This window comes from Diospyros lotus, chromosome 6 (genome assembly GCF_014633365.1).
Source record: "Diospyros lotus cultivar Yz01 chromosome 6, ASM1463336v1, whole genome shotgun sequence".
NCBI lineage: Eukaryota > Viridiplantae > Streptophyta > Magnoliopsida > Ericales > Ebenaceae > Diospyros > Diospyros lotus.
Window position 1 is genome coordinate 8953919 of NC_068343.1, and position 27564 is coordinate 8981482.

The 27564-nt window shown below is 41.5% G+C and overlaps 3 protein-coding genes and 1 non-coding gene across 4 annotated transcripts; 2 read left to right on the forward strand and 2 right to left on the reverse strand.

The window, feature by feature from the left end:
- The first annotated feature begins 505 nt into the window (after window positions 1-505).
- LOC127804294 (dammarenediol 12-hydroxylase-like) lies at window positions 506-23702 on the forward strand. The gene is made up of 4 exons (XM_052341140.1): window positions 506-608; window positions 21430-22449; window positions 22930-23117; window positions 23235-23702. Exons 1-4 carry the CDS (start codon window positions 551-553, stop codon window positions 23538-23540), a joined length of 1572 nt encoding a protein of 523 aa, XP_052197100.1. The 5' UTR covers window positions 506-550; the 3' UTR covers window positions 23541-23702.
- LOC127804295 (UPF0496 protein 1-like) lies at window positions 18058-19398 on the reverse strand. The gene has a single exon (XM_052341141.1). The coding sequence runs from the start codon at window positions 19370-19372 to the stop codon at window positions 18191-18193; it is 1182 nt and encodes a 393-aa protein (XP_052197101.1). The 5' UTR covers window positions 19373-19398; the 3' UTR covers window positions 18058-18190.
- A 434-nt stretch (window positions 23703-24136) lies between the features above and the next one.
- Window positions 24137-24208, forward strand: TRNAD-GUC (transfer RNA aspartic acid (anticodon GUC)). The gene has a single exon. It is a non-coding gene; the product is annotated as a tRNA-Asp (tRNA).
- A 664-nt stretch (window positions 24209-24872) lies between these two features.
- LOC127804296 (geranylgeranyl pyrophosphate synthase, chloroplastic-like) lies at window positions 24873-26652 on the reverse strand. The gene has a single exon (XM_052341143.1). It carries the CDS (start codon window positions 26315-26317, stop codon window positions 25184-25186), a length of 1134 nt encoding a protein of 377 aa, XP_052197103.1. The 5' UTR covers window positions 26318-26652; the 3' UTR covers window positions 24873-25183.
- Between the last annotated feature and the right edge of the window lie 912 nt (window positions 26653-27564).

A 27564-nucleotide genomic window follows, 5' to 3' on the forward strand; every position in this document is an offset into this window, starting at 1 on the left:
GATTAATTAAATTAATTGGAAGTATTTATGAAAATAATAAAATAAAATATAGTAAAAATAATACCAATAATAATAAAATCATAATAATGGTAAAAAAAATAATGTTAATAAAAGAGATAATAATAATAATAATAATAATAATAATTGTAATAATAATAATAATAGGGATAATGTTAATAATAATAATAAATATGTAAATTAAATAAACTTAATTTAAATTAATGAACTAATATAAATATATATATATATATATATATGTACGCAAGGAACTTGGTGGCCAAGTGTGTAACAGTGGCCATTTCTTTTAAATTGAAACATAGGAGAGAGAGAGAGGGAGAGTTTGGGAGGGATATAAAATATATATATATATATATATATTTGTATGTGTGCGTGCGTGGCCTTGTCTTGGCCATTAATTTTTGTGGCTTAAAAGCCACTTGAAGTTGGTATACATAATGCAATCTTGGGCAGCAGTGTTGAGGCCAAATTTGGCCGTTTCCGAAGCAGAAGGCAGAAGAAGAAATGGAAGAAGAAATGGAAGGAAGAAGAAATGGGGCACATCATCTGGAGAAACGGGAGGAAAAATGAAGGAAATAGCGGAATATTAGGTAAGTAATATTCAGTATTTAAAGTGAGTAAAATATTAGGATATTCAGTATTTAAAGTGATCAGGTAAATGACTAAAATTAGTGTAAATATTATATATTTAAATTATAAATTTTATATGGTTAGATTATACGGTTTACACAGTTAAAATTAGTTAATTTAAGTCGAGATTATATTAATTATTAAGAAATATTTTATTTCACAACGGGAGTACAAAAGAGGCAGGAATTAGTTGATTACAGGTAAGCTCCTAACCCTCTCCTCATGTTCTTCATTTCCTGCGAGAGTCTTCGTTATTTTTCATATTTTAAACCCTCCCTCACCGTGACTTGATTCCACGCATTAATAATAATAATCTGCGTGATAACCACCCTATGACTTATATTTTATTAATGAGTTTATTGTTAATGAAATGAGTTAAACAATGATGTCCTGATGTCTTTCTTTTCAATAGTCATGGTGTTTCGTATCGCTCTGCTTCCCTTGGGAATGATACCGAACTCGTTGGGGCTAGATTATTAGAAAATGGATATGGTCAAGATCATGTGATTATGTTAATAGTTTGTTATGAATGTAAAAATAGTTTCCTATGTTTGAGAAGAGAAGAGAACGTGAATGACATAATGATGTCTATGTTGTTATGGATAAAGTGAGAGAAATGTTGAGCTTAAGAGACTGAGTTTAATGTTGTCTATGTGTGTCTTAAGGGTATGGGGTACAAAGCCACTGACTGTCGACCGTAGGTCATGGCAGTTGATGGTTGGATGTATGAGCGTCAGTCATCGGCTGTTACGATAAGCGCTAGACGGGCTAGAAGAGCTGATACTGTCAGATTCCCACATTGGCTTGTGCATATCATGATGTGTGTGCTATATAGGGCTTGAGTTGCATTCACTGTTGGGACATGCTTTGTGTGTGACGGGATGTGTGAGCATCTACATGACCCGGTTGGTCTAGAGCTAACCTGGGTTCTTTAGGTGAGCCAGTGCATTTAAAGCATTCCGCATGTGTGTATTCCTATGTGGGTGTAGTATGGCCTGATGCTTAGTTTATGAGGGCCTTGTCATCACGTTTATGCTACAAAAGCCATTGTATTTCTTATGTGTTGCATTGCATGGTTCTATTGTTACTGTTATTCTGGGCGAGAGTACCGTGCCAGGTGTCAGGAGTACCGACTCAAGTGAGCTTCGGCTCGGCTTAGATATTAGCTCGGGGATGGCCCGAGAGAAGACCAAGATCGCGGAAGAATATGAAAATGTAATGGATGACAGTAAGAACATATGAGGGTATGATAGATATTAAGAAGAGCATGTAACGTGTATCAGGAAAAGCCAAACGTTGAATGTCAGGAAAAGCTGACCATGATCAAGAAAAGGAAGGTCCTAGTAAATCATGAAATGGTAGCCTATGTTAGGCTACAACAGGTTATATGCGGGACTTGGGTGCCAATGTGTGGCTTATGTGGGCCCTAAGAACCCTTTATGTGTAGTTAATTTATGTTATGCATTTAGAAATAAGGTACGTATAGCTCATGACATGGCGTGGTTGCATTAGCATGAATTGCATGGGGTGTCATGGGAAGAGTCCTATCTTAAACCTATAGCCTTCCTTTCATGAGCTTGCTGAGTCTCGCGACTCATGTTTGTTTTACATCATTCCAGGTAAGAGAAACGCCTGTGATAGCAGGTACGTTTAACGGGGTTTGGGTCTAGGCCGTCGAGTCATGGTAACAAGTGCAGAGCTCTCCCAAAACTAGATCCTGGTTGTTATTGCGCTTGTGTTAAGGTTAATATTTTATGTTTGAGATATATGTGTATTATGGAAGCCAAATGGGCTCATAGTGATCAGCTATGTAATGACAATTATGTGATGTGATATAAAAGAAAGATTATGACTTAAATAAGGGTTGTGCGCGAGTTGTAGTTGTATTATTGTTCGGTATCATTTTAGTAATGATCTTCTCACGGATCCTCTTTGTGCACGGGGAGGCTCCGGGAGACGGGCCGTTACATCATACCACACCACAACTCAAACCTCGACCATGGAAACACCCTTTTGACTCACCTATGGGTCAGAGACCATGATCCCTGTAGAGATTGAAGAACCTAGCCCCAAGCAACAACATTTTCGTGAAGACACCAATGATGAAGAACAACGAGCCGACCTTGACCTTATCCAGGAAACCAGAGACTAAGCCCAAATCCATGAATAGGCTGCCAAACAAAGAGCAGCGCGAAAATACAACAAAAGGGTAAAACCCAAAAGATTTCAAGAAAGGGGACCTAGTCTTAAGGAAAATTGAAGGCCCAAGCAAACAACCTGCACAAGGAAAGCTCGGCACTAATTGGGAAGGCCCTTATTGAGTCACCAATAACCTCGACAACAGAGCTTACCACTTGGTCAAACTCCCGGGAAGGCTCCTACCCTGGTAATGGAACGTGGCTAGCCTACGGAGATATTATTGCTAAGCAACTATTTGCTTACCTCAAGCTTTCTCGGTCTAGCCCCGGCCTCGAGTAACCTCGGCCACTTTTTTTGAAGTTAGCCTTGTATCAAACAAGCATTGGCAGATCTCGAACTTCCTCGGTTTAGCCTCGGTCTCGAGTAACCTTGGCCACTTTCTTTGAAGATAACCTTATATCAAACAGGCATTGGCAGACCTCGAGCTTCCTTAGTCTAGCCCCGGTCTCGAGTAACCTCGGCCACTTTCCTTGAAGTTAACCTTGTATCAAACAGGCATTGGCATACCTTGAGCTTTCTTAGTCTAGCCTCGGCCTCGAGTAACCTCAACCACTTTCCTTGAAGATAGCCTTGTATCAAACAAGCATTGGCGGACCTCGAGCTTCCTCGGTATAGCCTCGGCCTCGAGTAACCTTGGCCACTTTTCTTGAAATTATCCTTGTATCAAACAGGCACAGCATAAATAGATCTTGGGTCACTTCAGACTCACTCAACCTGCTAAATATAAGGTACCCACGAATTTTTCATTTTATTACTCGTAACTCATTCAATACAAATATCAACAGGACATCGGGCACAACCCCGTCATTGCTTTAAGGCTTCGAGTCCGCCACAGCCCTATCCAATCATGCCTTGAACCAGACAGGCACCTCGGACCTCAAGCCTGCCTCGGTCCTCCCTTTACAGTGCTCTGGACCTAGGTCAACGCGGTCCGCCGTAGGACCTCGAGCTCGCCTCGGTCCTTCTTTTGTAGTGCTCCAGACCTAGGTTGACAAGGTCCATCACAAGACCTCAAGCCCACCTCGGTCCTCCATTTGCTGTGCTTCGAACCTTGGTCAACGCGGTTCACCATAGGACTTCGAGCCCGCCTCGATCCTCCCTTTGCAGTGCTCCAGACCTAGGTCGACGCAATTCGTCACAGGACCTCGAGCCCGCCTCAATCTTCCCGTTGCAGTACTTCGGACCTTTCTGTGCTTCAGACCTAGGTCGACGCAATCCGCCACAGGACCTCGAGCCTACCTCGGTCTTCCCTTTACTGAGACCTCAAGCCCACCTCGGTCCTTCCTTTGCTGAGACCTCGAGCCCGCCTTGGTCTTCCCTATGCTGAGACCTCGAGCCCGTCTCGGTCCTCCCTTTGCTGAGACCTCGAGCTGATCTCGGTCCTCCCTTTACTGTGCTCTAGACATAGGTTAACGCAGTCCGTCACAGGACCTCAAGCCCGCCTCGATTCTCTCTTTACAGTGTTCCAGACCTAGGCTAACACGGTCCGCCACAAGACCTCGAGCTCACCTCGGCCCTTCTTTTGCAGTGCTCAGGACCTAGGTCAACGCGGTCCGTCACAAGATCTCGAGCCTGCCTCGATCCTTCATTTGCAGTGCTTCAAACCTAGGTCGACATGGTCCACCACAGGACATCGAGCCTGCCTCGGTCCTCCCTTTACAGTGCTCCAGACCTAGGTCGACACAATCTGTCACAGGATATCGAGCCCTCCTCAATCCTCCATTTGTAATGCTCCAGACCTAGGTTGACGCGGTCTGCCACAAGACCTCGAGCCCGCCTTAGTCCTCTCTTTATTGTGCTCTGAACCTTGGTCGACGCGGTTCGCCACAAGATGTCGAGCCCGCTTCGGTCCTCCATTTGCAGTGTTTCGGATCTAGGTCGATGTGGTCCGCCACAGGACCTCGAGCCTACCTCAGTCCTTTCTTTGCAGTGCTCCAAACCTAGGTCGACGCGGTCCGTCACAGGACCTCAAGCCCCACCTTGATCCTACTTCCGCTCTCAAGTCATGCCTAAAAATCAGAAACCCAACTCTCCAAAACTACAACATGCAGCAAAAACTGCTCAGGCCTCTTTTTCTAGCTCGAACGCTCGTTACTCGAGCATCCGACCTAGGGGGTTGTGGATTGTCTGGGCCTAATCTTGGCCCCCTTCCTTAGGCCCAATCTTGGCCCTTTCCTTAGCTCCAATGTCGACCCTCTCCTTAGGCTCAATTTTGGCCCAATGCCAACCTGCCACGCCATCATTACAACCCCACTAGATATTCGCATGGCCGTCTCAGATCCCATCCTCATTAATGGCGGATCCTATCCACATTAATGAAGGTTCCGTTGGCACCATGCTACCACTTGGAAACTTCCACCGGCGCCGGATAGTCAGTCTCATTAGCTACAAACGCACGACACATGCATACATAAGGACATCTCCTCCTCCTATATCAACCAGCTCTCTTCAAAGCCAAAGTATGTTCTGATCCCTGATCTACTGATACACTATCTCTCTTATTCACTCTAGCGTCGGAGTGCTTGTAGGTGCCAGTCATCCCCTGAATGGACCCGTCGCTGGAGTCTGCGCCCCATCTCCGATTGTTCTCTTTTGATCAAGAAGGAACAAAAAAATAAAATAATAATGCATTTTCTTCTGTTAATGATCAATGGAAGATCTTTAGGTAAGCATTAAGTGGTGCCAAATAATAATAACAACAACAAAATTGTCCACAAAACAACAAAATCAATCTTATAAAACTAAAAAAATTAAAGAAATCTCACCAAATCCAATTCTTGACTATTGTCCACACAACAAATTTAGAAGTTACAGTGAACCAATCCACAATCCCACCATTTAGAATAAACTTTAATGTGTCTTTTATGTGCATACTAAATTTCGGCTGTTATGAGTTGTTAGCTTCTTGATTTGAAGTGATTTTTCTATTTTTTAGTTAATTAGTTGACTTTGGAGACTTATATTGAATTATGAAGAAGTAATAAATTTTTTTTTTCTCCAAATCTACATTTTCTCCTTGACTTCTCACTTTTCACCAAAAATTCTTTACCATTGGGAGATCTAGCGAGGGGTGCAGTCGATGAGCTCAATTGTCAAATCTAGCAAGATGATGGTGGATCGTTATCAATTTGACAAGAAAATTTAGCCATGGTGGCTGAGAAATTTGATCTCCTCCCTAAAAATTTGACTTGGCAGGGAAATGGTGACCGTTGGAGACAGCCTTACCCAAGGCAAGGACACATGGAGGAACAGGGAGTTGGCCGATCTAGTCGACGATTACTTCAAGAACAGCCTCCTTTACTTGAAGTTCTTCACCGATCTTGACGAATGTCTCGAGCATGCCCGCGACAGCCTGCCCATTGTCGAGGCCGCTGTGCAGAGCTTCGAGCAAGAAGAGAACAACAACCAAGCTCAAGGCTATGAGAAAACACCGCGACAACTAAAAGACTTCAAGGGCATCAGAGACCCTTTCGCGATGGAGTTCCTATCGCTGTTTCAGTCGATTTACGAGCACCAACAGTCCATGCTGGATAAACTGGACAGAAAGAAGAAGCTTGATAAGAAGTTGGAATTGGCGAAGACGTGGAGGATGCTGTGTCGAACTTGATATTCGGGGCTACATTTGTTTCCCTTTTGATCTGTTCGGTGGTGGTGGTGGCTCTGGTAGGTGCGGCTTCGGGTCCAATTCTGCCTCTGGGAGGATGGTTTGACTTCCTCTGGAAGAAATATGCGAAAGAACTGGAAGGACGGAGCAAAATGCATGCTTTAATGACGGATGAAACATTTTTTTACTATCCAGGACATGGACAGCATTCAGGCACGGGTGGATAGATTGAAAATTAATATGGACACCCTCTTACACAACGCGGATTTCGCTCTTACAGATGAGGAGGCAGTGAAACTGGCAATGGCTGAGATGAAGAAAAATTTGGAACAATTTGTGCCAAGTATAGACCGGCTTGGTGAGCATTCCCATTCGGTTAGCCAATCCATAAGGAAAAGCAGCATGGTGATTTTGGATAAGGTTACCAAAGATCCCACAGCACCACCAGATAAAGTCCAATTTCAGGCCAAGGCCAGTAACATCAACTTGGCCATCATGAATTAATACCAATTTGTTAAGAGGTTTAAGAATGGTAATGTAGAGTTGAGATTTTTCCTTAAAATAAAAATTATTAAAATCATTTTTACATCTAGGCCTTATTAATCAAAAGAAAAATGCTACTTGTACATCATAGGTTACACCCTCAAATATGCTTCGTCTTCAGTTACAAATCTATTCTCTACTTTAATTATGTTACGGATATTTTCTAGACCACACTATATGGGCTGGAAATGGTCCAGTGGATCAGCTCAATCCTTCAAAACCTAGTAAATCCTGAGTTGAGGACATCAGGGCGAGGTTGCAGGTCACTTCGATTGGGTTCAGATCGCGGAATATCTTAAGCTGTGAGAACGCCGTCAAACTATTCAACTCGCATCACGAAGAGATAGCAAATTTATCAAAAACGGTTAGAAAAGAAGTCAACCTTCATAATCTAAGGAAAATCGGATCCCTGCAAATGCGGAATCCGTTTCTGATTTGGTGAAACTGATAAGGAAATATTATTTTCATGATATTATCCTTCCATTTTAGATTTTATTCAAATTGTAAATACCCCATACTATAAATAGGGGTCAAAAACCATTGTATGGAGAAAGACAATAATATACTGTTACTTTATCGAAATAACCAAAAAAATAGTCATGGACTAGGCACCGTTTAGGCTAAATCACATAAAAACTTTCTTACGTACATCCTTTTCCTTTCTTTTTTCTTGAAATCGTGTATACTTTCTCAGTGAGGGCAAACAAATCACAGTCGACTGATTCCTAACATTGACAAATTATAAATCTATCCTTAATTGATCAACCATGAAGTTGAAGCCCGCCCAAAATTGGAGTTTCATCCTCACCTACTCCATTTCTCTTTCTCTAATCAGTTATAACATTGAAGCACGCTCAAAATTAGAGCTTCTTCCTCATCTACTATCTCTTTCTCTCTCCATCGCGATTGAGTCTCCGGACTCCCTTCGGCTCGTTTTGGCCATCTCTCTCTCTCTCTCTCTCTCTCTCTCTCCTGCTGCATCTCCATTAGTCTCAATCTACAAGAAGGTAAGTATTCTAGTTTTTTTAGCAATTATTTTCAGTACAGATCCAAGATATATACGTATATACGCACGAAATAGGTTTGACGAAAAGTTTAAGATTAGATCTATGGAGATTTGATCGTTGGATCTTACTGATTTTTAGGTATATTGGTCGATGGGGATAAGGGTGTCAGTTGGTCGATGGGGATAAGGGTGTCAGTTGGTCGATGGGGATAAGGGTGTCGAGTGGTTGTCTCTGATCGTCGGAAACCATCAGCCACTGTGGCCGGTGGCATCTGCTAGTACGTTTTTTAGTTCTAATTGAAAATTAAAACTAAGATACAAAAATTCGGCCGTTAAATTTGACTCACTTTTGTGTATGTTAAATCATTGACTTGGTGTATCTCTAACTGACAATGGTTGCTGATAGCTATTGGTGGCGGTGGTTGTGATTGGACCTAATTGGTTCATGGTTGGTTTAAGCTCTTTATTTATTTAAACTTGGTTAGTTCCAAGAAAATTATTAATTTATTTATATATACAGATGATGAGGGAATATTTATAGGGGGCAATTTTACTGTGCTACCCCTAGAAGTTACTATTAACTTGGAGCCATGTGTGCTAGTAAAGGCCAATGGGCGATCGCCACGTGTCAAGACTTAGGAGCTCCGCTTATCTTTATAATATTTATTATGATTTTGAACTGGAAAGAGATAAAGAGGAAGATTAAGTCAACCAATGATATCTTTAAATATCTCAAGAATTATCTCTATTAGGGAAGATTATCTTTTCTCCCCATGGAAAGGGGATCGACATCTCTTTTTGAAATATATCTTATCTCCTAAGGGAAAGGCTAACGGACATCTATAAATAGAGGACAACCTCTACAGGTATCTGATCTGACTCCTAAGGGACTCATATGTTATTTTTCCATTACTATTATACTCCTCAAAAATCCTATGAACTGACTTGAGCGTCGGAGGGATCACGGGGAGCAAGTCCCCACCCTTTTTGCAGGTACTTGGTCCGAGACAGAAGAAGGTGATCGGCTCCGCATCATCAATTGGCGCCCACCGTGGGGCCTTCGTCTTTTCCTTCTATTTTCCAAGTACAATTTCAAGCCGTAGGAAATCTATTCAACTCAATTACACGTATTTGCTGATTGCATCATGGGTACGCTTATTTCTCTTTTAATATTTTTTGTGCCTCCTACGATTTTTATTTTTCAATTATTGTTTTATGTAAAAATAATTGAAAGAGAAGGCCGAAAGATTCATATATATATATGGATATATATATTCAATCACATAAAAGAAGCGTAATTCTGCCATTATTGTGGATCACACGCACATACATACATGATACACATTTACATTCATGTTATATATATATATGTTGGAGAAAAGCTCCTCATAGAAGCCTAGCAGAGTAAGTAAGAAAAGAGGTGTTATATTATAATATTAAAGGGGAAGGCTTTCTGGAAAAAGGGTATATACCCAGAAGCCGCCATGGATGAGCCAGGAGATGGCCGCAGCAAGCAGCGATAATGGCGGCGACGGAAGCTCCGTTAATGTCGCTTTGGTTAAAACTTATTTCTCTTATTTTATCATTATAGTGTTTTAACTACTATCTATTGGAGAATTGCTAGTTATATAGGTAGAGGCAAAAGCTTTTAATTTGAATTGCTTGATATATATGCTCCAATGACTTGAATTTTAATTGATTCTGTTAAAATGTTCGGGATTAATAACGTTAACAGACGAAAGGCTTGCCCCGAACACCTGCGGATGTAGGCGTTATGCCGAACCGCAAAAATAAAATACTCTATTTAATTGCGGACGTAGGCATTACGCCGAACCGCGAAAACAAAATATTTGTTATTCTTTAATTGCGGATGTAGGCGTTACGCCGAACCGCGAAAACAAAATATTTGTTATTCTTTAATTGCGGATGTAGGCGTTACGCCGAACCGCGAAGACAAAATATTATTATTCTTTAATTGCGGACGTAGGCATTTCACCGAACCGCGAAAATAAAATAAGGATATTATTTGAAATCCCGTCATCAACTATAATCCAAGCCATTATGTGCGCATGAAAACCGAAGGTCCGAAAGGCCTCGACAACGTAAGAGTAAAGGATCCGATATGATCCCCGGTGGGCCTCGAACCCCCGAACACTCAAAAGCAAAGGATCAGATGTGATCCTCGGGGGGCCCCGAACCCCGAACACTAAAAAACAAAGGATCAGATGTGATCCTCAGGGGGCCCCGAACCCCCGAACACTAAAAAACAAAGGATCAGATATGATCCTCGGGGGGCCTCGAACCCCCAAACACTCATGATGAAAGGATTAAATATGATCCTCGCAGGGCCCCGAACCCCCAAACACACATTATCTCTGACTGCGGATGTAGGCATTAAGACCGAACCGCGGAGACAAAATATGAACATTATTTCTAATTGCGGATGTAGGCATTTCGTCGAACCGCGAAAATAAAATATGGATATTCTTTAAAATCTTGTCATCAACTACAAATTCAAGCCAGCATGTGCAAACGAAGACCAAAGGGGACCACCCCTACTAATTAAGGCACCAGTTCGGAGGCTACGAACCTCCGCCAAATGAAGACCAAAAGGCATCAGTTCGGAGGCTACGAACCTCCGCCAAATGAAGACCAAATGGGACCACCCCTACTAATTAAGGTACCAGTTCGGAGGCTACGAACCTCCGCCAAATGAAGACCAGAGAGGACCACCCCTACTAATTAAGGCATCAGTTCGGAGGCTACGAACCTCCGCCAAATGAAGACCAAAGGGGACCACCCCTACTAATTAAGGTACCAGTTCGGAGGCTACGAACCTCCGCCAAATGAAGACCAGAGAGGACCACCCCTACTAATTAAGGCATCAGTTCGGAGGCTACGAACCTCCGCCAAATGAAGACCAAAGGGGACCACCCCTACTAATTAAGGTACCAGTTCGGAGGCTACGAACCTCCGCCAAATGAAGACCAGAGAGGACCACCCCTACTAATTAAGGTACCAGTTCGGAGGCTACGAACCTCCGTCAAATGAAGACCAAAGGGGACCACCCCTACTAATTAAGGCACCAGTTCGAAGATTACGAACCTCCGCCAAACGAAGACCAAAGGGGACCATAGCCTCGGCCAATGGCCCCGAAGGCAAGGCACGCGGCCTCGACCAACACAGCTTCGGCCAATGGCCCCGAAGGCAAGGCACGCAGCCTCGAACAACACAGCTTCGGCCAAACGGCCCCGAAGATAAGGCAAGCGGCCTCGGCCCCCACAGCCTTAGCCAGCGGCCCCCGAAGATGAGGAATGCGGCCTCAACTAGCATAGCCTCGGTCCTAGGCCAAAAATAACAATAAAAATATATATATGTACTAATTTAAGAGCTGGCCCCTTTTCTACTACAGGAAAATTCTCGAACGTCACTATCACCTCGAGCGACCTAATCACCCTTTGCATGGGAAGACTGAAAAGGCATCGGGAGACTTAAGAAGCGAATTCAACATCCAAGATTGCTAACCCAAATTTTTAGCAGAATTTTTTACAGAGGCTCAGAAAAACAATGATGACTACTCCTTCAGCTACTCAAACTCCTCGCTCGATCAGCTCAAGGAGTGAGGGGCAAGTGATGAGGGAATATTTATAGGGGGCAATTTTACTGTGCTACCCCTAGAAGTTACTATTAACTTGGAGCCATGTGTGCTAGTAAAGGCCAATGGGCGATCGCCACGTGTCAAGACTTAGGAGCTCCGCTTATCTTTATAATATTTATTATGATTTTGAACTGGAAAGAGATAAAGAGGAAGATTAAGTCAACCAATGATATCTTTAAATATCTCAAGAATTATCTCTATTAGGGAAGATTATCTTTTCTCCCCATGGAAAGGGGATCGACATCTCTTTTTGAAATATATCTTATCTCCTAAGGGAAAGGCTAACGGACATCTATAAATAGAGGACAACCTCTACAGGTATCTGATCTGACTCCTAAGGGACTCATATATTATTTTTCCATTACTATTATACTCCTCAAAAATCCTATGAACTGACTTGAGCGTCGGAGGGATCACGGGGAGCAAGTCCCCACCCTTTTTGCAGGTACTTGGTCCGAGACAGAAGAAGGTGATCGGCTCCGCATCATCAACAGAATTTTTTAAATTCATTCATCTGGTTTATGCTTCAATTTTTTTTAGACGCCAACCTACGCTCCATTCATACCAGTGCTTACATGGTTGCCACAGCATCGGCCAAGGCACGGGTCCCGTCACATAGTGCACCGAGGCAAAGGCCATTGAGCCCGAAAAACAGAGAGACCAAGTTCAGCCAAGAAACACCAATCTTTCTCTATTTTAGAATTCACCCCTTACGAATGCAGCGGGGAAAGGGCCGAAGATAGTGATGAAGAAGACATTGTTTGTTTGTTGTATTTTTGTGTTGATTTTTTATGTTATATCTTAATTTATTTTAAAAAATTTAATGTATCATTTGGAAATTTTAGTTTATTCAGTTTTATTTATTTATTTTATGTATATTAAAAATGAATTAAACATGATTGTTCTCAAGTATTATCTTTTCTTTGTTAACAACTATTAACATGATTTTTTAGTTGTCATTAATTAAATTTAATGAATTAAAGAACAACACTGACATTATTAACAAAAATAGGCGAGAATGGATAATAAATTGATTGTTTATATGAAAATTATTTGAAATAACATCTTATTATTTCATATTTGAATATGAAATAAAAAAAATTATATTATAATAAGTTTAAATTTTTTAAACTTAAAATTAGGGGTGAGCAATCGATTATAGCCGAACTGAACCGAACCACCTAACCCAACAAACCAAAGTAACCGAAACCGAACTAACCAAAATCTAAACGATACTAATCGAACCGAAAATCGAATCGGAGCCTAAGATGACTGCAAGAGACCGGCCTTGCTATTGTTGCCGGCCAGCGATTCCGATGATCGGAATCAATCATCGGATTCCCCCAACCACAGTGACCCACGTATCAAAAAATTAAAATCATCTAATTGTTGGATTTTAGTAGATTTACATTTCAAACTTTCAATGTAAAAGAGAAGTAGCTGAAAACTTACTGAAGAGGACGTGTGGTAAGTAGATCCAGCCTTTAATAGATTCGGCCTTCGTCTTCTTCTTCGCCATCGGCCATAGACGGCAATGGATGGTGGAGGGAGAGAGAATAGATGAAGACGAAGAGCCCGGCCAGTGCCTGATCTACGAAGCATCGAATCGATTTCGTCTTTGCCATCGCCATCGAAGAGCCTTCGCCATCGCCTTCGTCTTTGCCATCGCCAGATCTGTGAAGACTCGAATAGTCAAACTCGAAGAGAAGAGAAGAAATGACGAGACTCGAGAGAGAGAGAGAGAGAGAGAAGAACAAAGAGGAGTACAGAAATGGCACATGGGTTGTCGCGCCCACGTGAGGAGAGGGGGGGCAGTTCGGTTCGCCCGAGATATTTGCTATACTAGTTTGGTTCGGTTTTTTGTGTATTTTTATTAAAATAACCGAACCGAACCGAATAATCGATTTTTTTTAAAAAATATAACCGAACCGAACCACTCTTTTTGAAAAATCGAACCGACCGAACTTACCGGGTCGGTTCGATTAGTTCGGTTTGAGCGAACTTTTGCTCACCCCTACTTAAAATACCACCGTTAAGTTAGTGTGTGGCTGATTAAGCTAGATTGAAATTAAAAAAATTTCATTTTAAACACTAAAAACTAGATAAAATTGCTATAGAAAAAAATTGATATAGTTCAAATTGAATTAATAAATTTTTTTATCTTGTTTAATATGAATTTAAAATATATATACACATTAATAAATACTTAAATTCAAATAAAATTAACTATCATTGTTTAACAATAAATTCTTAGTTAAACCTAATAATTTAACTTTAAAGGTCCACAGAACAAACCCAAACCAAATCAATTTTTTGAAATTCAAATTTCATTCAATCATTTCATTTTAACTTTCAAAACATTCAAAAGATCAAAAGATCCAACATTCAACTTCACCCTCTACAATACAAACACATAATTAAATATCACATTTAATTTTTCACATATACAAAACAAAATCATCAACATCAACATCCACATAACAGGAATTAAGATAATTGCAAACAAAGTAATATTTAAGCATTGGTTTACGTCTTCCTCAACATTGTCTTCAGCTCTTTCCCTGTTACATTCACCAGCGGATGAATTCTGTTTGTCGGCCTCATCATATAGGCTCGATTCTCCCTTTCATTCGCGAGCGAGACCCCAAACTCCTCCTTAACATCTGAATGCACACACAACATAAGAATTACATAAAAATTAAATAAATACAAGATCTAAAATGTCTTTGGTAGAAAAGTCAACGGTTAAGGTCAAATCGATCAACAGATTGGTTTTTGGACTGACCCAAGGGCTACCATAACTAGGCCAAACCCAGCCCCAAATACAATGGGCTAGCCGATGAACAAACTAGGCCCTGCCAATTTGGCCAACTCCAAAAATAACCTAAACCAGCCACAATTGTCGCCATCAACAACTGTCGGTGACCACTGTCGCCTGAAGATTCTCACAATCAGAGTCTACCATTAGAAACACCAAGTCAAGGGGAGTTAACACACAAAAATATGCTAGATTTAATAGCTGAATTTTCGTAGATATGAGTTTTAATTTTTAGGATAAAATTGAAAAATGCATTAGTAGTCGCCAATAGCTACCGTGGCCGGTGGTTTCCGACAATCAGAGGCAACCACCTGACACCCTTATCTCTATTGACCAACATACCTAAAAACTAGCAAGATTCAATTGTCGAATCTCCATAAATCTAAACTTAAACTTTCAGCCAAACTCATTTCACGCGTATATACGTATATATCAGGGCTCTGTACTAAAAATAATTGCTGATAAAACTATAAGACTTACCTCATTGTAGATTGTGGCCAATGAAGACGCAGTTGTATGGGTGAGAGAGAGAAAGAGATATGACCAAAATGAGTCTAAAGGACTTTGGTGGCTCAGTCACCACTTGTACGCCTTGGGCTACACCCTTAACGACCGACGGATGGGGGCAATGGTCATGAGAGAGAGAGAGAGAAACGACCGTGAGAGAGAGAGAGAGAGAGAGAAAAAGATAGATAGATAGAGATAGAGATAGCATTAGACGAGCAGGATTGCATTGGGCCTTGCAAAGGAAGGAACAAAATTTGAAAATGTAATTTTATTTCATTTCGATAGTGGAGCGTGTAGTTCAAGGTGTATAAATAATAAAATCCTAATATAAAGTGCACCAACACAAATAAGGGTGAGCAAAAGTTCGAATAAACCAAACTAACCAAACTGAACCGACCAAATTGGTTGGTTCAGTTCGATTTTTTTATGAGAAGGTTCAGTTCGGTTTGCAATACTTCAAATTTTTGGTTATTTAGTTAACCAAACTAACCGTGTGAGTTCAGCATAACCACCCTCCCTCCAAAACACGAAACCCACACCTAACCTGCTGATCGACACTCACACTCCCTCCATTCTCTCTCTATCTCCCCCCACTCTCGCCTGCAAGTTCATGTGCTGAGGGTATAACCACACCCCCTATTATCTCTCTCTCTCTATCTCTCTCCCCCCACCTCGATTACAGTGGCCCCAAAACACAGAACCCACACTTGACCGAATCGAACCCTAACCCTCAACCTACCATCCTTTGCCTTCGTTTCTTCTTTTCCTTGCGCTTGGACGATCGACGAGGGCTATTCCAAGATCTGGACCATGGCAGCAGTGCTAGCAGTGGCGGCTGCCGAAATGGCGGAGAGGCAATCAGCGACGATAACGTGCACTTCGAAGCTCGTCGACTAGGCCCTTTTTCTTTCCAAGTGCTACAAGATCCCTAACGACCTCAACTCTTGCATCAAAGACTCAAAGGTACACGTATTTCTGATTCAGTGATTTTTGTTCACTTGTTCTAAAAAATTTTGATTGGGAAACTCTTTGGCTATTTCCAATTCTTGTTCATTTGTTTTCGAAATTCTGATTGGGGATTGGAAAATCGTTTTGGTTTCATGTTCGGTTATACTAGGATTATCGGTTTTGATTGGGGATTGGAAACTCTTTGGCTATTGTCGGTTCGGTTTGGTTATTACATTTTATTGTTCAGTTATTTCGGTTATACTAGGATTATCGATCGGTTCGGTTATACTAGGATTATCGATCGGTTCGGTTTGGTTATTAGGGATAATTTGGTTCGGTTCGGTTCGGTTAGTAATTTTTGGACGGTTCGATTCGATTATAACCGATTGAACACCCCTAAACACAAATGTCTTTTATTGAGAATGAGATTATATCTTACCCGAACCTTGTATTAATACAAATGTAACGAACCTCGTTAAGAGAAATTTTAGCATTTAAATAATTAATAGCATGCCTACTATTCATTTCATATGTTCTTCATATATAAAATTATTACTCCAGCTGTTGTTATTAACCAAATTCGTACAATTTTCCTTGTTTGATTACCTGTAACTTATCATCAAGTAAATTATCTGAATTCACATTCATAAAGAATGAAATGGCATACGCAGAACCAACCAAGAAACCGAAACGACAAAATCAATCAGCATCAATTTCTGTCTGCTTTTTGTGTTCTTTGCTAATCAACCATAAAATATTGTGTCAATGAGCAAGCTCTCCCATATCTATGAAATGAAACTGGTTAATATAAATTGTTCCTTCCAACCCAAGGGATGGTTGGAATAGCCAGGCATGAACTTGCAGCAATAAAAAATGGACTCTAGTAATCAACACGAGAGGTGATTGACATCTACAAGCACTCTGACAATCAAGTAAATAAGAGATCAAAGTGACATAATATCAGTAGATTAGAAAAAAAACATACATCGACTCTTGATAGAGTTGGTTTATATGGAAGAAGGAAATGTCCTTCTGTATTCATGTTTGCCTCAAACATTGCAAGGTGGTGGGACTGGATATCCGGTATCGACGGGGCTCCCTAATGGTGGCATGGTTTCAATGGAATCTTTATTAAATGTGGACGGGATCTGCTATTAATAGAATCCTCATTAATGGGGATGAGATCTGAAGTAGGCGAGAAAGTATTCAACAATGTTAATGATGGCTGCTACAAATTAGGGTAGAGCCAAGATTGGGCCATGGGCCGAGCTATCTTTGAATCTTCTACACTCGATAGGTTTGATTTGGACTAGTACGGTCCATAAATCTTGTAGGTAAAATGCACAAATGTAAAAATTAGTTTCAATAAAGAAAAAATCTCAACTTTATATTGAATGTAAACCTCTTCATAAGTTGAATTTCAAGAGTTTTTGGCTTATTGGTTTGACCGCTTATAAGCTGTATCAACAGCTTATACAGCTTATAAACAATTAAGTAAAAGTTGATGAGGTGTTTGGGTGTACCTTACTAGCATTGAAGCTAGGTAGCTTAAACGCTACTACCACAACGTTTGGTGGGGGAAATTTTTGCAAAATGCTACTAATTTATAAGTTGCGTTGATCGATTATTTTACCATTTTATCCTCTCTTTTTTTGCAAATTTTCAGTCATGCCCTTCTTCTTCAATCTCTGCCTTCCGCTGCTTGTTGCCTTAGTTCTTCCCACTGCCACCATCGACCATCGTTGTCGCCCCTACTGGCCGTTTTCCGTCGGCCATCACCCCCATCGACAACATTGACCGCTGCCCCCATAGTCTTTTCCGTCGGCTATCGCCCCTATTTGTTTCAACTTCTCCTCGTCCGTTGCCCCATTAGCCACTGCCCGTCGCCATCCTCACCCTTATCTCCTCCATCTTTGCTTTTCTTCCCCGCTACCATTGTTTGGGTATGTATGTATATATATATAATATATATAATAATATTATATTAATATATTTTTAATAATTATGTATAATTTATTAAGATAAAATTTTACATCATTTAACACTATGTCTATTTTAGTCTTTTTATCAAATTTTAATAGTTTATCAATTTTTTTCAAATCAAACACATAACTGTTAATAACTTAAAAACATATTTATCCAAATACATTATTAGATTAAATACTAGTCAAATTTTAAGTTCTATACAATTTAAAAGCTAAATAGCTTAAAATTATGAAAAGAAAAAAAAAAAAAAAGAAGGTAAGCCAAACACCCCTTTCATGTCGTGTTGGGACGTTCAATAACCTTTTTCAAAATAACCACGCTGGCTTTCCTTATGTATTGGCTAACCGTATGAGAACGCTCGCTTAGCTCGTCTACATTTTGCATAAATTGATTGATGTTCTTCTTGATCTCTGCCATTGCTATTATCACTCCCTCATCCTCTGCAACAGCGAAATCCACGTTGTTTAAGAGGGCTTCCATCTTAATTTTCAATCTTTTCACGCGTGCCTGAATGGTTTCCAACTCCCCGACAGTCAGGGAAATCTGTTGTTTCATTGAATCGTTCATTTTCCCTTGCCTTCCCACTTCTTCCTCGTATTTCTTCCAGAAGGAGTTAATCCAGCTTCCCATAGTCCCCAGTGGAGCCGAAGCCGCCGCACCCACCAGAGCCGCCACAACCGGTGGTGCAGCGACGGCCGCCACCACCACCGAGCAGATCAAAATGGAAGCAAATGTGGCTGCAAATATTACGTTCGACAGGTTCTTCCACGTCCTCACGGATCCCAATTCTTCGTCAAGCTTCTGCTTTCTCTTCTCCAGTTTATACAGCATGGACTGTTGCTGCTCCAAAACCGATTGGAACAGCGATAAGAACTCCTCCGTGAAAGGGTCTCCGGAGGCCTTGAAGTCCCCCAGTTTTCGCAATGTTTTCCTATAGACCTCGGTTTGACTCGTCTCTTCTTCTTCTTCTTCTTTCTCGAAACTCTGCACGGCGGCCTTGACAATGAGCAGGCTTTCGCGGGCGCGCTTGAGACGGCTATCGAGGGCGTTGAAGAACCCCAAGTTAAGGAGGCAGTTCTTGAAGTAATCGTCAACCAGATCGGACAGTTCCGGGTTCCTCCATATGTCGTCCTTGCACTGGACAATGAAATGGACCACTTTCTGGTTGACCTCGATCAAGCAGTAGTCGGTCCAATCTCGGAAGGCGGCCAAGGAAATCGACCGATCGACGCTGACGCCGACGGCTAGAGTGTTGATGAGGCGGCTGGTGCGCTCTTGGAGGGCGGAGTCGAAGAACTGGAGCTCCGGGTCTAGCCGGCAAGCAGCCTCATAGGAGGTCAGATCGCCGTCGATGTCGGAATGAATGGGATTAATGAAGTTAATTAGGGGCGGGAGATCAGTAGTGCTGCGATTATTAGCCTCTCTACGACTTGTCTTGCTAAATAGGCACCCCATTGCTGATCGACGATTGATTGGTACCCAGAGATAAATAGGAGGACGGTGAATTTAAGGCAATTGGAGGGGATGAAAATGGGGATAAATAGGAAGTAAGCGAGGAAGGATCCGGCGAGGACAAAGCGCGTTGGATGGATTGTCTGACAGAGACAGGAGACCAGACCTGAAACGACGACGCGGGGGAGAACTGGGGAAATGGCGATGAGGACGCCTCCGCACTGCCCAGCCCGGCCCGCTTTCCGTTCTAGAAGCTATCTTTTAATATAAACAACTAGTCAATCTTTGGGTTCACTTTTTAAGTCCCCGTTGACATACTTTTTTATTTGTTTACATCATCATATATTTTTCCTTATTATTAAATGCAAAGAGAAAACAAATAAAATGATTAAAAAAAAAACACTCCGAAGAACAGTAAAATATTGAAAAGCTCTAAAATCATTTGGGCCTTTTGACTGAACCTGCGATGGCAATGGGCCATTGGCTTTTGGTACAGAGAAAATTGTTGTAGATCCGATCAACAGTGAGCCCAATAACATCCGGCCTTTCTCTGGTCTCGCTGTGCTTAAATTAATGGGGGAGAGTGTTGGAATTAATAATAAAAACCATGTTACTTTTAAACAAAATTGTCTTCAATTAAAATTTAAAATTACAACACTTTATTCTCAAGTAAATATAAAAACCCTCATCTCTCTTCAGTACAATTATTATTATATTTAACTCGATTCTTTTCTATTCAAATTATGACATAAAGTATTCTATAACTCATTCTTAACCATTTTATTAATTTAAATATAACAATTTTAGTACGCAACAAAAGTTAATGGAGTTTCAATATTAAAATTATTATTTAATCTTGAAAATTAAAAAGTACTAAAGTCACTTTTACATTGGCATCATTGATCAATACTTGTGCCCCGTGCCCTATCGAAAAAAAAAAAAAAAAATTGTGCCTTTTATTTGTGCAACACTATCAAGATCTGTGTTATTTGTCTTCTTCTTTTGTTTCCCCCCTTATTTTGAGGACCCAATCCAAGTGATAATGTTAAACCGGCCAACACTGAGTGGGTGGAAACAAAAGATGGGTCTTTGCTTCCTGTGAAAACGGGAAGCAAGGAGAGGAGAAATCTATGTTCTTATCACATTCAAGATAAGATTTATAGTAGGCCTCTTTGTCTCTCGTCCTCTCTTCAAAATAGCATAAAAACAGAATAACTGGCCGAGCTTGTTTTCGTCCTGGCTTTTCCTGATTAAATTTTTTTTATTTTGAAGCACTCAAAGCAGCTTATCTATGGGGGGAAAAGACAAACTGAAAGATGCAATCATGAGTTGGCTTTTATGGCCTTTACTTTAGGCTCCCATTCCAGTCTCAGCAACCATACAGTTCATCACAATTATATATATATATATATAGCTGATCAAATTATTGCATTATTCTCGTGGAAACCTTTTCTTATCCATTTGTTTATCACTGGTTGGCTTCCCCATTCACATGGAATGTTTGCACTTTTCGAATGAAATTAAGATCCATCAAATCTACGTAATTTTAATTAGCTGTAAGTCACTTGATGACCAGCACTGATTATGATGCTGTCCCACGTTGGCAAATTGATATAAGGTTTTTTCTTTTTTTCTTTTTTTGGGTTAAGTTTTATATCTAAGTTATTTTGTCCCACACTGAAAAAGTAGAAATTCTTATTTTCTTGAGTGGTTATATATATATATATATGTAGATTACTGATTTTAAGAATATTTAAAAATTATAATTGAAGATTTCTAGAATACAAGTGTGCTGTATTTTAAAGGCGGTCTATTAAGGTATGTAATGTCAGCAAACATGATTATGTCACATGCATTCACTAACTTCTAACATTACTCTTTATATTTTTCTATTTATTCTTTCCGCAGATCCATAGTGTGTTAGTTTTACCATCTTTTATATTATATATATTGCCTTATCTGGCCAGAAGAACTGTTTCTTCATGTGAATTTGTGCTCCATTAGAGTTTGCAATATCATAGGAAACAACTCAACTTGTTTCATTCTGTAACCATTTTCAGTATCTTTGATTCTTTGGCTGATTGGGATGGCCATGCCAACGGCAGTGGAACTTCTCTTCTCCCTAGCCCTGCTTCCCTGTATTACTCTCTGTATATGTCTTCTTGTCCACCATCTCATCAGCAGGAACAAGTGCAGAACAGCCACTGGGATCGTCCCGGCTGCAAATTTTCCTCTCCCTCCAGGAAGAACTGGCTGGCCTATCATCGGCGAAAGCCTGGATTATTTTCTCAAGCTCAGGGACTGTGTCCCAGAACAGTTTGTGTCCGAAAGGAGAGACAGATTCTCCACGAAAATCTTCAGAACTTCGCTTCTGGGAGAATCCATGGCAGTCTTCTGCGGCGCAGAGGGGAACAAGTTTCTGTTCTCGAGCGAAAACAAGCTGGTCCATCTATGGTGGCCGAGCTCCATCAACAAGATATTCCCAAAATCGCGCGAGGAATTCATGAAGGAGGACTCGACAAAAGTGCGCAGAATACTGCAGCCATTCCTCAAGGCGGATGCGCTTCAAAGATGCATAGGCACAATGGATTTGGCCATGAAACAGCATCTGAAGATGGATTGGGATCGCGATGAAGTTAAAGTTTCATCGGCTGTCACCAAGTACACATTCATGCTGGCATGTCGGCTGTTCTTAAGCATCGAAGATCCCATAAAGATTGAGAAACTTGGCAAGCCATTTGGGGACATAACTGCTGGGACTGTGTCAATGGCTATAAATCTGCCTGGAACTGCTTTCAACCGGGCCATAAAAGCGTCAAAGCTGATGCGCAAGGAGCTGGAAGATATGATCAAACAAAGAAAAATGGATCTTTTGGAGAAGACGACATTGGCAACGCAGGATTTACTGTCTTATATGTTGCTGGGGAACGATGAGAATGATCAGTTCTTGACTGAAGCTGACATCGCAAGCAATATTGTGGGTCTTCTTCATGCCGGCACCCACACGCTCAACGTTGCTCTCACCTTCATCATGATGTATCTGGCTGAGCTTCCTGATGTCTATGATCAGGTGCTTAGAGGTAAGCATGATTCCCAGGGAATCTTTTCTTTCCGTTTAGTTTAATTCCGTAATTAATTGTTTTCACTCAAAATCTATTTTAGAACGATTTTCAAGGTGGTGATCAGAACACTTGAAAATTAAATGCTAAGTTTCTTGTTGCAGTAAAGTCAGATGCATATATAATAAGGTGGGATGAGAACGTATTGTATAATATAAAAACTACGGTCCAAACCTGGTATGGATTACAGTGACAAACATTCAAATTTAGGACTTGCTATGTGTGTGTGTGTGTGTGTGTGTGATGAACAATTCAAAGAGAATCCACGTGAAAGAGAAAACTAATATCAAAAGTGATGCTTGTCGGTTGTCATTTTAGAAGAGGCCAAGAGCTTCCAAACAACTGAAGAGTTAAATCTATATACAGTTATGCTTACAGAAAATATTTCAAGTTCAATGTAATGACTAACAAGGCTCTGTTTCCTGGTACATTTTGCGAAAGAGCAAATGGGTATAGCCAAGTCAAAAGAACCAAGCGAGATGCTCAACTGGGAGGACATAAGGAAGATGAAATACTCATGGAATGTTGCAAGTGAAGTGCTGAGACTGAGGCCCCCATCTTTCGGAACATTCAGAGAGGCCATTACTGACTTCACCTACGCCGGCTATCTCATTCCCAAAGGATGGAAGGTAAGCCATAATTCCCCTTAAAGCACTGCGATTTTAAAAATAATGCCAACTAAAGTTCATGTAGCCGGTTTTTTCACATCGTTGTTGACTGGTCTGGTTTTTTATGGGTGTTGGCAGCTACATTTGATAGCACAATCCACGCACAAGAATCCGGAGTACTTCCCGAATCCGGAGAAGTTTGATCCAGCAAGGTTCGAAGGAAATGGACCGCCCCCATTCACATTTGTGCCTTTTGGAGGGGGACCTCGAATGTGCCCCGGGAACGAATACGCCCGGCTATTGATACTAGTGTTCATGCACAATGTGGTGACAAAGTTCAGGTGGGAGAAGGTGATTCCTAATGAGAGAGTTGTCATTGATCCTCTTCCAAGGCCAACTCGAGGACTTCCAATCCGGCTCCATCCTCACAAGTTTCTGCTCTAGTTACGCCTTTTTCGGTTTCTTTTTTTCTTTTTCTTTTTTTTTTTTGGGTTTGTCTCCTTTTAATTTTCATCGCGTGGGGCTCGTAATTACATAAATAAATGGTAATGGCGGTACATTATCCTATATAAGTTTTTATGTTCAATGTGACTACCACATTTTCCATTCAAGATGATACTGCAGAATTAGAACCCCCAAGTGCTTGTTATTGCTGCTGGTTGGGGATGCAATGGGGACGCCCAACTAGAGGCTGAAGATTTTGCATGCTATTTGTGATGCATGAAAATTTAGTAACCAGGAAGAAGAAATTAACAAAAAAATCGCGGCAAGCAAAGAGGTCCAATATTTCTACGGAAACAGGATAGGCATCCTCTTCTGCCTTCATCTCCAGGCACACGTTAACTTGCGGACAAATTCCATTATTCCAAGCATATCTCCCATTTTTTCAATGTATTGTGTATGTTTTTTTGAGGATCACTATCTTGATGTATATCTTCAGGAGCAAGCTCTCCTGAGCATTGCTTTAATGCTGGAAACTTCTAGTGCCTTCGTCTGACAGAGAAGATATTACATATTATTGGAGAACCAATGATTAATTGGTCGTTGTAGTATAGTGGTGAGTATTCCCGCCTGTCACGCGGGTGACCCGGGTTCGATCCCCGGCAACGGCGTTTCTCTCTTTTGTTTTTTGATGGGCATCTTAGCCGATGCTTATTCATCAACGAATGCACAGCGCGGGGTTCTGCCGACTTGACTTGGAAGCTGGCTGTGGCTGAAGAGACGAGTTGCCTGCCGGCTTTGTTGACTGGTAGTTTCTTCTCGTGCAGCAATGGAGAATGGCAATTTTACGCTGATCTCCATTGCTGGAGCGAACAGAACAGGCTTCAATCAAACCCAGAAAAGTCCCAGTTTGATTTTTTGCTCGCTGGGCCCTGGGGTCTCTATACATTATACACCTGAAAAGGGTGGTGTTCAATCACTCATCAGAATGACAGGTTCACTCGTGATTTGGGACAAGGATATCTTGCTGAAGGCTCTTATTTATTTTATTTCATTTCAATATCTAATATTTCGGAGGGGATGCAGCAGCTGCCATGTGTCAAAACTCCAGATTCTGCTTTTGTTTTATTCTTGACAAATAGAAGAGAAACTGTGTCCTCAAGAATATTAAGGAAAATATGCTCAAATAGGATTGGTGCAGCACAGCTGATTGATTCATCTCTTGGTCGGTCTTGCTCTTGCTGGAATTATGCCCATCGAACCAACTGGGCGGTGGCAAGGGACTGAACTAAAAATTGGAGAAATCATAAACTTCGTACCTCACCCAGTGCTGTCTAACTCAAGAAATTGTTCCTCTGTTTAGTTTTGTGTAGAAAAGTGAACTAAAAAGTGTCTTCTACGGGGAGGGGAGAACCCCCCCCCAAAAAAAAAAAAAAGGAAAAGGAAATAATGAGGAAAAGAAAGAAAATCTTTCCTTTCCCTTCTCCTCCTCAAACCTCAACCCAAGTTTCAAGTACCGAGGAAGAAAGCCTATTTGAGTTACAGCACCATGACTGAATACTGATGGAATGAAAATTACATGAAAATTAGGGAATTCATGGTTTACTATCTGAGAATGAACTTTATGCCTACAGAATAAATACATATCAGTTTCCCCTGTAAGCAATATAATTGGTAAGCGCAATCAAGGGAGCCGCCCTGTCCCGATCAAACCCAGAAAGCTGATCCTTTGCCTCGTTATTCAATTTCTCAGCAAACTCTCTGGATTTCTCAATGCCAATAAGTTTGGGATAAGTCACCTTGTCGGCAACCAAATCTTTCCCCGCCGTCTTCCCCAAATCTTGCGACGACTTGGTGACATCCAGAATGTCATCCACAACCTGAAACAACAACCCAATTTTTCTTGCGAAATTCCGGAGCTTCTCGACTTGTTCGTCGGACCCACCTCCCAAAATCGCCCCCAGAACTACCGACCCCTCCAATAACGCCGCCGTCTTGTGGCGGTGGATGAATTCGAGGTGTTCTAATCCAACATCAGATATGCCTTCGGAACAAATGTCGACCACCTGGCCGGCAACCAGCCCCTCTGATCCGATCGATTTCGCCAGCTCGCCGATCACGCGAAGGATTTTCTCCGAAGACACGCCCTTCGTGGCTGTGGCGACGTGCTCGAAGGCGAACGCGAGAAGGGCATCGCCGGCGAGGACGGCGATGTCCTCGCCAAAGACCTTGTGGTTGGTGGGCTTGCCGCGGCGGAGGTTGTCGTTGTCCATACAGGGAAGGTCATCGTGCATGAGGGACATGGTGTGGATCATCTCCACGGCGCAGGCCGCCGGCATGGCGGTGGACTGGTGGCCGCCGACCAGCTCGCAGGCGGCGATGCAGAGGATGGGGCGGACCCGTTTCCCGCCGGCGAGGAGAGAGTAGCGCATGGACTCGTAGATCTCCAGCGGGTCCCGCAGGGAGACGGCGTCGTTTAGGGCTTGGTTCACCGAATCGGCCTTTTCGACCATATAGGCCTTGAAATTGAAGGCGGATGAGGATAAGGTTCCCACATGGCTCTGCCTTCTGGCTTCTTCTTCGCCTTTGGCCGTCTCTTGTTTGGCAATAGTTGCAGAGATAGAGAAAGAAGAAGAAGAAGAAGAGATGGATCGGGATCTCGGCCTCTGAAACAAGAAGAAAGCAGGTTTTTGCTTGGAAGAAGATGCAGATCTACTAAGTAGGCCACCCATGGAACGGGTTTGGACCCAAGGAGAGCCAAGATTCACAGAATTCATCATCGTCCAAGCTATACAAATTTTGGTTTTTTGCTAACAAGAATGGAACGTAAACAGCTGAAACCTTTGGATATCTGAGAAAGGGATCCACTTCTTCAACTTCATACTATATATCCATCGTACTCGTGAGTCTTGTGGCGTTTAAGAGATTGGATGGGATACGAAGAGTTGGTCGGTGAGTGCCCGGGTCGGCGGTCCTTTCCTAAGCCAAATTTGATGGTATTACAGTACAGTACAGTGCACCTATATATATAGCCAGCATTGGTCGAGTGGTAATCAACGTGTGCCATTTTTGAGTGATTCCAAAAAATAAAAATAACCTAATAAAATATGACATCTTTTCTTTGATATCGAGATCACCATTAAAAAACACAATGGGTTATTGAAGGACTCCACGACGTCTCTTTTATAGACAAAAGTCTTTTCGATAATTATGAGTGACACTACATGACTTGAGGGCATAATCCCCCTCTTGATTGAATTTGCTCACTCAGAGCTTGTTGGATACCAATTTGTCGGTTTCTTTCTCTTCTTTTTTTTTTTTTAAATTTTATTTTATTGTGTTGCTAAACCAAGACATAAATTGTATTTGACCTTACTCCATACATGATTAGAGGAAATAAACACAAACGTGTGGGCAAAGAACAGAGGCAAAAGACGAATAAGAGAAACGAAAGATCGGTTTCTTCAGATACCGAACCAATGAATGGGCCATACCATAATACCATTTAATTAAACTCAAGAGCAGAGACAACTTACCCAACTTAGGTTTTCTCTCCCTCCCCCCCCCCCAAAAAAAATGTGGGAAAGAAGGTGCAGTCAGTGCTAGCTACTGTCTCTAGCATTGGACCGGACGAGAACGTGAATCACCAGGCGGACAAGTTTTGTTCACACTTGAAGGAAGAGACTACTAGTATTGAGGGAATGAACCCACCGGAGCCCACTACACGTTTTTTGGTGAAACATTACCCCACGCCACGCCACGCCCCGCCCTGCGAACACGTTTTTCTCAACAGTTAATGGGTACCAAGTTTTTGCTTCTGACTTCTAACATACCATATGAAAGAAAGAAAGGTCGCCTCTCCGCTCCATCCGTGACCAAACCTTTCATTTCAGATTTAGACATGGACATGGGCCTCCCCGAAAATGATTGTTTAATACCCACACGGTTGAAAATGATGCTCTAACAATCACTTATAATATTTTTAATAATACTTATACATTAATGTAAGTGTTAATAATATATAACA